Genomic DNA, 14,239 nt, shown 5'->3' on the forward strand with positions numbered 1-14,239 from the left:
TCTCTATGACATCGTTTGACATACAACTACCAGAATTCTCCAGTTCTTTGTTTTCCGTGCTAATTAGAGATATCGTTCTTGCCTCTTCACTGGGATTACAAAATTTGAAAAGGAAAACGAAAGGAATTATGAAGATCATCATGAAATTGGCCTATGCCAATTGAAGAAAGTTGAACTTAATGTTCTAAGCCGAACGTGCGTTAACGGTGGACGCTGCAAAAATCAGTAGCCTTGACTATTGAGAATCTGTCCTCTGGAACAACATTCTTGTTAATACAAGAGTCCAAAGTAGCCTAAGTACCTATTAATCCTACTTACGAAATAACATAAATATGTGTCAGTAAATTATTATAATTTTAGGGTATATTTTGAAAACATTGTAATTTTAAAGTTTTGATCAATAATGATTTCTTGAAACATAAGCAAGCGAAAATTAAAGTTAATAGCCGACGTTTCGGCGTCATCGTGACACCATTCTCAAGGCAAAGTGGATAAATTAATGCGAAGATTTGATTTCTGTACTCTACAGTCTCTACAAATTAGCATATTAGCAATGGATTACAAGTTCTTCAAGTGAATACCTTTGCACGAATCGAGTCTGTTTGCACGTTTAGGGATGGCTTAAGATTTCTTATGAAAAGCATTAGGCAATCAAATTTGTTCGAACATTTAGCTGGCACGTGAAATTGTTCTGAAAGACTTTTGTTTGTGTCCATCAGCGCGTTCGTGGAGGTGGCCACAGGTGTAACCAACATATCCTGCATCGCACAGGTTACATTTAAATTTATAAACGAGACATTGTTGATTAACAGTGGCAGGCTTGACTTCTCGAACTTTAAGGTCTTCGTTGAGTTTTCTGCTGATGAACACAGGCTAAATTGTGGTCTTGAGGAGACAGATGGCGTTGCAATGGGATCGCCTCTTGGTCCTCTTCTTGCCAACGTGTTTATGTGATCCACTGAAGATAAACTCGATCAAGATGGCAAATTTCCCTCCTATTATCGACGATATGTGGATGACACCTTCACCATCATGCCCGATATAGCATCAGCCGGAACTTTTTCTTGACACCCTTAACCACTGTCACCCATCGGCAAAGTTTACTAAGGAGGTGGAAAGGAAGGCCTCAATTCCTTTTATCGGTGTTGAACTGTTAAACTTAGCTCCCAGAATCAAGACCAAGGTCTACGTAAAACCAACCAATACGGGCCTCTTACTCTACTATCAGAGCGACGTGGATAATCGGTACAAGCGCAGTATAATCACCACCATGTTAGATCGAACTTACCGCATATCGTCCGACTGGTCGTACTTCTCACAAGAATGCGATCGACTAGAGACGGTATTCTTACCCGAGGCACTTACTCAATTCAGCTGTCAAGCAATTCGTAGATTTCAAAGTATTAGACCAACAGCACATTCCATGAACTGAAATATCTACACCCACCATCCGAGTTGTCATACCATTTAAAGATCAGGCCTCCGCTTATGTAGTGAAGAAACGTATCACAGACCTCAGCTCAAAAATCAATACCACAATTCAACCTGTGCTCGTCAGCAGAAAACTCAACGAAGACCTAAAAGTTCGAGAGGTCAAGCCTGCCACTGTTAACCAACAATGTCTCGTTTATAAATTTCAATGTAACCTGTGCGATACAGGATATGTTGGTTACACTCGCGGCCACCTCCCCGAACGCGTTGATGGACACAAACAAAAATCGTCGTCTATTTGTAAACACTACTTGAGCGAACATAACTCGAACGTACCTCCTTGTCTTTCAGAACAATTTCAGGTGCTAGCTAAATGTTTGAACAAATTTGATTGCCTAATGAAGGAGATGCTTTTCATAAGAAAACTTAAACCATCCCTAAACGTGCAAGTGCTAATTTGTAGAAACTGTAGAGTATAAAAATCAAATCTTCGCATTAATTTATCCACTTTGCCTTGAGAATGGTGTCACGATGACGCCGAAACGTCGGCTATTAACTTTAATTTTCGCTTTCTTATTGTAATTTTAAGTTACATTATTGTACATGATTGTGATACCGCGATTAAGTAAAAAGGATGACACAATTGTATCTGTAACCGATAAATTTTCCAACAACTGCTCTATTGTTCCAACAACCTGCTCTATAGGTTGGTAGGGTTTAGGCTACAACATGTCCTTTTTACTTACTTTCAGAGATCGATGAATGCGAAAACCCAAGTCTCTTCAGTTGTCCTGACCTCACTAGATGTGTAAACCTCCCGGGCAGTTACAGCTGCGCATGCGCTCCTGGGTATGAATCAACTATAAAGGGTAACATTACAGGACTGAAGATCAAATGTAAAGGTGAGTAGTACGTTATGAACTGTTAAGGCCTCTTTTTGCTGCGAATGAATTAACACCAATGATATTACAGGCTATTGTCAGCAAAATCTACCCCATTTTAAGACAATAGCTTATGACTTCATCGGTATTAATATATTTCCCCGCAAATATATGAGATTCCCCTGCAGGAAAGGGGACGAAAAGGTACATATTATACTACTAAGGTGACTTCAGCTGTGTAGAATTTTACTAATAATCTCCAATACAAACAATCACCCTAAGTAGCCTGCGTAACAGTAGTTTCCATTTCCTTTGAGCCATGCGGGGCAAGCACGAAAGATGCGCGAGGGCATTGAACGAAAAGGAGCATAAAAATTGGGGTGGGGGGAGGGGCGTGGAAGGAAAGACAACGCCTGACGCTGAGCCCAGACATTTTACCGAACGCCGTTCGTCAACGAACGGGAGGCAATGATGTATTACCATTGGTCAATCGTCTGTCAGTCAAACTCATAGACCAAAACGACATCCGGTTCCCCATATGGCCGAGGCCGAGGAGAACTCTTTCGAGTGTCCTTTCGATTTCTAGTTTGCTTTGCTCTGGAAACATAAACTTTTTTCGCAGGGAGATAGGTTAATTCAGTTGGAGCCGGAGAAAAGGACTGCTTTAGGAGCGAATGCCATTAACATCGATCATTGCGCTTTAGTTTGTTGGTAGGTATTATTGTCTCAACAAACATGGTGTAGTCCGGTTTTCGAAATCCAGCCGGAATTTTTATAAGATTAAGAAAGTTTTTTTGGCTGTCCCCTGTCGGCGGTCTCAAAGGCACGAAAAGCAAAATTTGCTGGTCTGAAAGCTTGTTTCACATAAAAGGCAAAAACCTTTCAGTCTTTTTTGCGTGCGTGCAAACACGCATGGAAAATTTGAAGACATTCCGTGTTCAAAACGATCACTCGCAGTAAATTCGGGCACGTTTGCGATGAAAATTACAGAATTCTGGTTCAAATCACCACTCAAACTATTTGTTAAAAGCAAATCAACATCGGAAAACATCATTTACCGTGTTGTGGCCATTATCCTGGTCTTATAAAGTCCGTTTGAAGCCCGAGATTTTAATTTTTGAGTCCGTTTTGTCGAATCTTTCGATAATTTTTTGATACGGGAGATTTTCAAATTTTTGCTTGATACCATCGATGATCTGGTTGATTTTTTTAAGGCCTTGCTGTAGGCATTCAACATGTTATAACACAAGCGACATATCGCGAGGTTCTCGCTGCCGACGTAAACAGACAAATCGGCTCCAAGTGAGCGATGGATTAACGCACCAATCTCCAGTTCACTCCTGCCAAAGATCTTCACTTTCTCCTTCAGACTGGGAATTTTATCCTTACAAAAAAAAAAACAAAAGCAAAACAAAAACAAAAACAAAAAAAAAAAAACCCAATCTCCTTTGGCCGAGGCGTTTCCACACTCACGGCTACTTATGCTGCTTCTGAAGCAGTTGTCGGTCCTCGCAATTTCGCGCGTGTTATCAACAACATCTTTCTATCACTCAATTTCATTAATCGTGTAAAGAAAAAAATCGGATCTCGAGATTGCAGACGTTATTTTTCGGAGGTACGACCGAAAATACGTTTACTGTTCGCAGGCTACGTTTTGCTCAAAGGATACGGAAACGACTGCTACGCGGGCTATCACTCTGAGCTGTATTTATATCGGGTGTACTCAACGGAAAGCGTTTTAAAATCGGCTTAGACTTTCAGATTTGGTTTTAGAAAAACATAAAGCTTCCTTCGTCAAAGTGACGTTCTTTAGTTTTCGGTCAAGTAGGTCAGCAAACAATGTCGTTAAGACGATTCTGCTTCCCAAAACGTTCTGCAACCTAAATGTTGCATTTTAAGCATCCGAACAAATCAAACTGTATTAAATTTTTTCATGTGCCTTAAAAAGGCCACAGATTGACCTGGGAACACAATGTTATTTACTGGAAACTATGGGTAACAATGTGCTTCAAAGGCGGCATTCAAATCATGCGTCATAAAGCAAAGGACGGAAGGAGGGTGTACGTAGGTACGTACGCCTGCAGCGACTGAGGATACGCTTTTTAAGTTGTTTTGTTCCAGAGCGGACTGAAAAATCTTTACGATTTGGTCTGCATCTCGGAAATGTTCTGCCGATTGGCAATGAATTGTACGTCTTTCTCAAGCTATGTTGTTCAGACACTAACGCAACGGAAATCGAACTCGTCACCTTTCAGTACCACTGGGAAGTCAAATTTTTTTTTCTGAGCAGCTTTGAACTGACACGTCAGCAATTCACGCAAAACTAGACTATGACAGGATTTTCGTAATCAAAGCTTCGTAAATAAAGTCTCTGCTTTATTTTACTCACTATTATTAAATGATAACGAGTTAGATCGTTCTTGCATGTTCATCATTCATACAAATAAAGTAATTTGCAGGATTAAAATCCTTTCCGGTAATTGCCATTCTAGATAATGAAAACGATATAAGTTACACTAGATGTGCCCCTCTCCTCTCCATGTATGGTTAATTTTAGTTTAACCTTACTTGCAACGGAGGAGGAAAAACAAATTCAAGAACGAAATGCAAATTAAAGCTCCTCTTAATTTATGAACCAACCAGACGAAGACGAATGTGAAAAGACTTCCTCTTGTCATGTGAATGCCACGTGCACCAACACCATAGGATCCTACACGTGCAAATGTTTTAATGGACTGAAAGGAAATGGCCGCACCTTTTGTTCAGGTACCTAGAACATTTACTGTGTGCTATTTGTTTAGTAATTATACGAGTTTGACATCTTAGGGTAGATTCCTCCGCTTTGCACTAATATTTCACATTTCTTCCACGAGCGTTGAATATCAGATGAAAGATGGCCAACGAAGTGCGTAGCGCCGTTTTGACTATACATCACCTCATCTCCTTGGACAAGCGCGCGTGGAATCTTTGCTTTTATTTAAAACTAATCAAGAAATGTTGGTAGTTGCAACTGATTTGATTCTGCGAGGACGAGCAGAGGACGATTTAATGGGCGCTCACTCTCGTATATTGTATATTGAGTAAAATAAATGGTCATTATCTCATTATTCCATGGACACAAGGCCAATTAAAACTCTGGAATTGCATTATAGAATGACCCAGTTTTCAATAATAGGTCATATAAGATTTTGATACTTTGGGGTAAAATCTACCGCTTTCGTCTCAAAAGACTTGCTTTCGTTTAATTATACTTGAGGGTGGGATCCAATGCTCTAGTGAGAGAAAGTACTGAATGAACGGACCACAGGTACAACTGTGATATAGTATGTATGACAATGACGTGAAAATTGTGTGATACACATCCTGACCGTTAAATTGTCACCAGATTTAGATTCCTGTAGCAAAGATAAGAAATGTAAACGGGAGCATCAGACTTGCAAGGAAATACAAGGAGAGCTACTTTGTGGTTGCGTGGATGGATATTACCCCGGATATAGGCATTGTAAAGGTAACATTCTTCATAGTCACTCAAAGGTCATTAAACTATCCTACAAATACCTGTTTGTTATTCTCCAGCAAATTAAAGTAGCGTTGGCATAAATTGAAAAAAATAACTGTCTGAAACTTATCTTACATTTCCTGACTTGTGGTGCAACACATAACTTGGGTAAAAATTATAAAGTAATAAAAGCTAAAACAAAACAAAAAAAAAAACGAAAAAAAAAAAAGAAAGAAAGAAACAAGAGACAAACAAACAAAACAGAGAAAGAAAAAAAAGAAAAACAAAAGGAAAACTAACCGTGAAGGAAGACAGGTTCGAACTAACTATAAGTAATACGAACGATAAGAACGTAGCAGGCCAATGACGATTGAATAAATTAATTTTTAAAACCTCTATATTTTTGCTTCGTAGTATTGGGCACGAGCATCTTCTTCTGCCTTTGCAGTTAGAGGCATAGTTTTACTTTCTTCCTCAGATACGACACGATTATTTTCAAATTTCTTTCACATTTAACGTTGTAGTAATGATGAATGGGATTTTCGAAAGATCGCACACGTGTGATAACCTTAAGTAAAAATAATAAAAGAGTAATTGCAGGTTGTAATTATGGCATCTGATTTACCGGTTTAGGTGAGCGGTTATACCTAGCGCATGTCAAGTGTTTCAGTATGTGTTTTGTTCTTTTGCTATATGGCATGTGTCGTGTCTTTCCTTGGAAAAACATTTCAGCAATTTTCTTAAAGACGGTGTGCTCAATTCTGCATCCAGCAATCAGTAAATGCAATGATCGATCATTTAATCCAAGCTTTGATTTATATGTAATGCGTGATTCTATATCTAAACCGTAAAGTAAGCTGCAAACGTTTAACTGTTTTGTTTAAGCCGACATTAACCACTTAACGTTTGTTTCTATTGGTTAAAGATGAGAATGAATGTGAGTTGAACCCGACCATTTGTGGTTCCAACTCTGGTTGCATCAATAACGAGGGATCTTACAGCTGCAGCTGCAATCCTGGCTTCTGGAGCCTACGTTCGGATAAGAAGGAATGTATTGGTAAGATAATGTAGAACTTGCAAAATGGACTGTTCGATTATTTCTCTTGTTGTCTTGGAACAATTAACAATAAGAAGTCATTCCTCGGCGGTTAACATGACCAGATAATTCCTTATCCAGTAGAACTCGCACGCGCGAGAACACTGAATTAAGTCGGTAACACTGCTAAATAGTTTTTTCTACAGTTAGTGTAAGAGTTTTAATCATCGTCATTTATTTATTTGCCTTACTGAAAAAAAAAAACACAGAAGTACTCAGCACCTTTCTTTTCGAAGTGTTTTCAGTTTTCTTGTTTAAAGTAGAGCATAATTTCACATAGGGACTCACCAAAAATGAAAAGGAATTACGATGAGAAAGCCTTAAGAGAAAACATAGGCGCTTAATATTATGCTTCCTACGGACAACACTTTATGGACGGAACAGTCATAGAACGGAACACGACAATAAAGTATTGCCGGACAGCTTCCAACTGAAAGGTAAAAAATTGGGATTAGTTCCAAAAAGTTAAGTGTCAGAACCCGTTAAACGTTTGAAAAGTATAAATCAAGATTCCAATAGTTAAAGGTAAATTGTATGTTCTGTTACATCGTCATCGTTATCATTATTGTAGATATTAATGAATGTGAGGAAAACACCCGGTGTGGTGATGAGGCAGAGTGCAAGAACACGATAGGGAGCTACCAGTGCGCATGTCTGGCGAAAGGCTTTGCATATAGTGAGAAAACGGAGAGGTGCTTTGGTAAGAGCTGTTTAGCTGATTAGATCATAGTTAATTAACGGCAATGGTTATGAAGCCTGACAAACTTCTTTGTTATATGTTTTTGTTTGCCTGTTTGGCCTTAGCCCTGCACAAACAACAATAGCATTTGGAATGTGCTGGAGCAACTGATCAATCGAAACGTTTTTGTTAAGATATTCAACTGTGGTGTGAACGTTAAAATAATTGATTGTGCAGGGTCGCAGCCCTTCCAACATAAATTGTAGCACCATTGTTTTCATGGCAAGGCTTTCTAACCAGTCCCTCAATTAACTATGATTACATAGAATGATGAAACGAAGTAAGAATTTTGTAACGCCTCGATTCTCAAACTAGGCTACTCATGACGGCATAATTTTGTATTGTCTAGGATAGCGCAACCACATTACGTCAAGGTGATATATTAAAGTGTGACAGCTAGTGATTATGTTGTTTCTTAACTTGCATTTTTATTTTATTGTTCATACTATGTATGATTTTACGATGTGATACTTTATTTGGATCAGATAGAATAAATTATGCTCATTATTCTTAGAAACAACTTCAGTTTGTAACGAAGGAACGAATAAGAGAAGAAAAAACTAGCTATAGTGAAAAGGAAAGAAAGGATGAAAGAGAGAAAAATTCAAGAACCGAGACAAGACTTGTGCCTGCCTTGAATTGCCTTTCGACCAAAAAAGAAAAGCCTAAACCAAACACAAACCAAAAGAAAAAGCAAAAACAACAACATCAAAACAAAGATAGGCTAGTAAAATCCAAGATTTAATGAAATCTCGCTTCCGAGCCCGCTTTACCCTTATCCAGTGGACCTGACCATTTTACTGGATAAGGATAACGCGGAATCTGGCATCGAGACTGATTTTCATTGCGTGAAGTATCTAAGCAAAAAGAACACCATTGGAAATAAGCACTGAAGCTATGGACTAATGGAAGGACTGTTGCTGAAATGGTCACACAAAAGGGTTTCACTCGGACACAAAGGCTTTTTTGGTCCGAGTCCAAGCACAGAAACATTGCCTTTATTCTTTTCACCTTTCTTTTTTTTTTGTAGCCACATATCGATCTCGCACGGCTACGATCTCATGCATATCTCTTTGTTTATTTTCGGTCCACACGATGCCAAAGAAAATAGCACGGCTACCATCTTTGCATCGTGATTTGGACGTCGACATTGACAGTAATATTCTTTTCTTTTTCTCAACGTTATTTAGATATCAACGAATGTGAAGTCCCCCACACGTGTGGCGCTAATGAGATATGTTCCAACAAGCCTGGGACATACGCATGCTCTTGTGGCAAAGGATTTGAAACAAACAATAAAAACAATCTAAACTGCACGGGTATGGAATGAAGTAATTAATTTTAGGAAGTCCTTTCACAGTTTAAAGAGCAGAGTTTTGGTGGTCGTGGGTTCGAATCTCGTTCAAGCCTGATTCAGCTTTTCAGGCCTTCTTTTATAATTAATTAACAGCTGCTTAAGTTGCGTATATAACTGCGATAGCCTCTCATTTCTTGATAATACATTTGCACTTTGCAAGTTCAATCGACGACGATAATGATGTCCAAGATTTTCAATTATTGTGATTCACGTTTGACTTGAAGCTTACTCGTTCTCGGCAGTGTATCCTTGGGCTGTAGGCAGCTTACATTTGTCATCTGTGGCTAGCTATAGTCCAAGGTCTAACTAATTCGTGGCTTTTAAGTTGAATCACGTTAATTCGAAAAAAAGTTACAAAAAGGTATTGCACTTCTCAAAGTGGCCAGAGGGGAGGGGAGTGCAGAGAAGAAATCAGTTTTTTGAGTTACGCTCTAGGTCATTTTTCGACGTTGGTGTGATCATGTTTCAGCCAACTTGGCCTCCCCCTTACCTCTCCCTCTCTAATATTATCAAACCTCCCCCGTCATCGTTGACAATGTGGTTATTGAGCTAATTTTTTCGGATTCTTGCAATTTTTTAGGGGGGGGGGGGGGAAGAGTTAGGATTACATTCGAAGCGACGGAAATACAATTTTTGAATTTAACGTAACGTAGAAAAAACTTATTATAATTAAACTTCTTTGTCATGCTAAATTCTCGTGTTTTAGATGTTGACGAATGTTTGAACCACAGTTATGAATGTGACTCCATATCATTCTGTGTGAACACACCTGGATCATACGTTTGCCAGTGTAAACAGGGATACAAAAAAAATGCTAAGAACCAGTGTGAAGGTAACTTGAATAACAATTTGAATTCAAATTTGTGTCCTTAAAATTTGAAGGTAACGACAGTTATTTTTGTCCTAAATGTACCAGTTTTGAGAACCCGTGGCTATATTTCAGGCTATGGTTAGGGTTTAGAGTCTTTTCTTTGGATTTTACAACAACAACAACAATACTTTATTCCACCCCATTATAATTACAATAGAAAATATAAATATATACATAGAATAGATGATAGGGGTGCTGGCTGCCCGAAATAACCTAGAAGTTAAAAATGCCAGGCAGCCAGCTGTAAGAAAAGATATTTAAATTTTAAGGTCAGGGACACAAGAACAAACACACATAAATACACACAAAATTAAAGTTAAACAGAGTTAAGTAAAGTACCAGTATATTAAAATGACCATAATTCTTGCGTTGCAAAACAGTATTATTTCTTATCTTAGAATTGCAAAATCGAAATCGAAGTACAGATGTCTAGTAATCTTTGATTAAGTGTTGTTTCATTTTCTTTTTAAATAAAGACAAAGAAGATGATTTAATATCTTCATCAATGGAATTCCACACTGATGGACCTTGAAATCTAATATTGAATATTCCGTAATTAGTTCTTGCTTTTGGGAGACAATAAGACTGTTTTGCAGCAAGCCTTGTAGTATAGCTATGAATCTGTATTCTATGAATATGAACTTTCGGCGCATCTTTAAAGACTCGGGTTTCATATGGGTGGTCCATACTAACACAGGGATATTTTTGCCCGGATTATTACTATACGGAGAAAGCAAAACTAAGCAAGTGCTCTTGGTACCCCCCCCCCCCCCCCCCCCAAAAAAAAAAAAAAAAAAAAAAAAAAAAATTGGTGGTAACCATGCATTTTCAGAGATAATAAAGCTTCGAAATGAAAAAAACGCCATACATTGCTTTGTATTTTACGGGTTTTGATAATTGTTGTTGCTTTAAAATTATCCCTGAAAAATGCGTGGTTACCCCCAATTTTCTTTTGGGATTCCAATAGCCCTTGACAAAAATCTGCTTTTCCCGCATAGTCATAAACCGCACAAAAATACTGTGTTAGTAGGCTCCGTCCTTAAATGTAGAACGTCAAGGCGCCGCATATTGGACATTAAACGCTATTTGTTAAAACGATAGATCGCTTATCTTAAAGGGGAATTGTCGCGAGGGTTTTGACCTCTTTTATTAAAAATGGTGCAATAAGACCTTCGTTTAGCTACAAAGTAATTCTGGAACAACGAGAGTAAACAAATCAACTCAATTCAGTGAACGGAATTTGGAAACGAAAATGCGAGAACTTGAAAAACGTTAGCCTAATATTTTTTCAATCCATTCCGACCTACTCTGTCTCTGGGCAGAGACACTAATCGAAAGTTTTAATTCAATGGTTTGATAATTTATCAACTAGATAATTCCTTTTTTGTGTCTGTTGACAGACAAACATTTTTGGATTTTGAAATACATCAAATTCGCGTGATACTTCCCCTTAAGACTACTTGAAGCGCGCTAGTCCAGTCCCCTTAGTATATTTCACTTCAGTTCTCTTACATTTATTGCTTGCTGTGAAAATTTGTTGCTCAATTTTTTTTTTGCAGAAGCATGCAACGAAGACTGCCCACTTAACTCAAATTGTGTTAAGGGAAGATGCGTTTGTTTGCCGGGTTACGTTAGAGGACCTTACAAGGAATGCTACAAAAGTAAGCTAGTATAATTTGACTTTATGAAAAAAGACAAAAGACGTGACGGAAGCGACGTGACTAGATTCAATGAATATTTTTTTTTCTGTCGTATGTAAGCAATAGTTGATCGTTGGTTTAATTCACTGTCATACTATAACACAATGATTATCTTTTATTCGTTGTTTTTCAGAATCCTTCTTGGATGCGACTGGATCAGGAAGGAGTCTTCACTTTCCCGTCAAGCTTCTCGCGCTTGGACTGCTAGGGTGCCTGGCCTTATCGTAAAGTTCTCTTTCTCCATTGTGTTGCTCTATACTACATTGCCCTCAAAAACATTGCTGGAATCAGATATGTTTTCAAAAACAATTTCAATACCCTTTAATAATAATCAGTTAAGCCAAGTAAAGATTCAATGTCACTTTCCTGTGAAGTAAGGCGTTATCGAGTCCTATGATTTGAAGCGTGACATTTTTTGTGTCGTGTGATCTCTTATCTGTGTTACGAGGCCGTGAAAAGCTGCTGACTCATCACTACTGAAACGAAGCGTGGTTTCCTGTGATTATTAGCATGGTTATCCTTTGGTGTGCTGTCTTGACCAAACATATTTCATTTACTACACTCACAGTCAAATAAATATCTTACACAACAGAAATGAAACGTGTGTGTTTCTCCATATCATACCAGCCAACGTCTACCTCTCAGGGAAATGGTCATAACAATTATACTCAAACTGGACAAAATAGATGGTGGTCTCTGCCTGCACCCCCCCCCCCCCCCTTCCTGAACCTCAAAAGATGGTGTCTTTTTCGCAAAGCCAGCAATAAAAAATGACAATCAGATGAATTCAAACCTCACTTTTATTGTTTATCTACTAATGATGACGCTTGCAAGCTGAATATTTCTGTATCAACCCAGAATGTTAAGGCCGATTAAATTTTGTTGGTAATGTTCATGAGATTGGTCGTGTCTTCGATAACCCCTACCCCAGAAAAGGTGGATCCTCTTCAAACAAACTTGCTATGACCAGTTCCCTTAAATAATCTTATTAAATACATGTGACTATGCTTACACTGACTGCACCTAGTATGAACGGAGTCGTTCTTTGTGGAGAGCTGTTTAGACTCCATAGGTAAATTGGTCAGGCTAAGAGTAGCCTCTTATTTTGTTTGTTTGTTTAATTTTTTTGTCGCGTTTATGTCTTGCTCGAACTAAAATCCTAAGAAGAGTAAGAGATGACTAGCAAAACCGACAAAAACAGCGGAACGAACCAATCAGAATTCGAAGCACATGCGTATAATCGGCGTTAAGCACGGGAAAAAACGCATGCAAAAAAGTGGTGATTGGTTTTGGTCTTGCCTCTTATTGGCTGTGAGAGTGGCGCGAGGCTTGCTAACCAATTACAGAACGCAGTAAACGCAAAACCAAAGCAAACGCGAATTGCTATCAACACTCAATTGAACCGGTGAAATTTACAATATTTCAGCCCTGTTTAAAGTTCAGGCTTCATAATAACTGTAGAGTAGGTCACTATGGAAACACCAAGACAATGAGAACGGTAAAGAAAATCGTTTATACATTAAAATACGACAAAAAAATTATTATTATAATGAAATTGCTTTTGTCTAACGTATTTGAGTCAACCACGGATCAAGGGTACAATTCACAACTCCAACTCACAAGAGAGAAAGCGAAAGAATAAAATCCATTCCTCAATTCTAATTAATGCGCGCGCTAGAAATCTTTTTACACAAGCATGTTAATTACTGATGACAAAATAATGAATCAACAACAACAACAACAACAAATGCTCTGCGCAGGAACCGCCGACTGGTTAGCTCAGTTGGTAGAGTGCCGGACTACCGTGCGGGAGGTCGTGGGTTCAAACCCCGGACCACCGGCCGGACCACCACTTGGGTCTTTAAATAACTGAGGAGACAGTGCTGCCTTTGCTCTGACATCTGGAAATGGTTAGACGTTCTAGTCTTCTCGGATAAGGACGATAAACCGTAGGCCCCGTCTCACAAACCTTGTTTGTAAATAACTGTGTGGGACGTTAAGAACCCACTCACTGTTCGCGCAGAGTAGCGGACGTAGTTCCCGATGTTGTGGTCTGGTCTTTGTGCGTGTATTCTCATGATTTGGTGGGAAAATGCTCGGAGATATTAACTGCATTAAGCTACTCTAAAATCCGAGGGTAAATAAAGAGATGATGATGATGATGGAGGAACTCATGTACACGTATGTACAAGCTAACTCATGGTCTTATTGATATAGAAAGCCGAGAATATTTAATTCAACACTCCGAGAGTCGCACGAGGGGAAGCCATTAATTTAAATTTCGCGTGCCATATGCAAATAAAGACGTTTTTAAGTTTTCGTTCTTCCCAAAAACTATGGAAGACTGCCTGCCTCCCAGAGGCCATTGTTTCGTCAACCTCTTTAGAAATATTTAAACGTAGGTTATTAGCTTTTCTTAAGAATTAGTATGTAGTTTATATAGTTTTCTTTATTTGACTTTTATATCATTATTTTATATATTGATATATCTGTATTTTATTCATTTGCTAATTTTATTTATTTTTACGGTTGGTGTGATATCTAATGATTTTACCGACCTAATAACATTAGATGTAAATGTAAATGTAAATGTAAATGTAAACTCTGTCCATCAAAGATGAGGCACCGGAATGCGATAACATTTTTTTGTTCCTGAACTCTTTGT

General features: G+C 38.4%; 1 protein-coding gene across 2 annotated transcripts in view; it reads left to right on the top strand.

Annotated features, from left to right (window-relative positions):
* LOC146460614 (uncharacterized) overlaps positions 1-14,239 on the top strand; it is a 61,872-nt gene that overhangs the window by 22,937 nt on the left and 24,696 nt on the right. The window contains exons 18-26 of one of the 2 annotated variants that reach the window (XM_085088058.1): positions 2,184-2,333; positions 4,956-5,078; positions 5,698-5,820; positions 6,737-6,868; positions 7,479-7,607; positions 8,837-8,965; positions 9,710-9,835; positions 11,434-11,535; positions 11,708-12,384. The exons of the other annotated variant lie outside the window; for it this stretch is intronic. Of the exons in view, the coding sequence (XP_084944184.1) occupies positions 2,184-2,333; positions 4,956-5,078; positions 5,698-5,820; positions 6,737-6,868; positions 7,479-7,607; positions 8,837-8,965; positions 9,710-9,835; positions 11,434-11,535; positions 11,708-11,802 (1,109 nt within the window). The 3' untranslated portion in view covers positions 11,803-12,384. Of the gene's footprint in view, positions 1-2,183; positions 2,334-4,955; positions 5,079-5,697; positions 5,821-6,736; positions 6,869-7,478; positions 7,608-8,836; positions 8,966-9,709; positions 9,836-11,433; positions 11,536-11,707; positions 12,385-14,239 lie in introns of those variants that run through there. 2 annotated transcript variants of the gene reach the window in all.

Source organism: Pavona decussata, unplaced genomic scaffold, assembly GCF_977016875.1.
Source record: "Pavona decussata unplaced genomic scaffold, jaPavDecu1.1 SCAFFOLD_210, whole genome shotgun sequence".
Classification (NCBI taxonomy): Eukaryota; Metazoa; Cnidaria; class Anthozoa; order Scleractinia; family Agariciidae; genus Pavona; species Pavona decussata.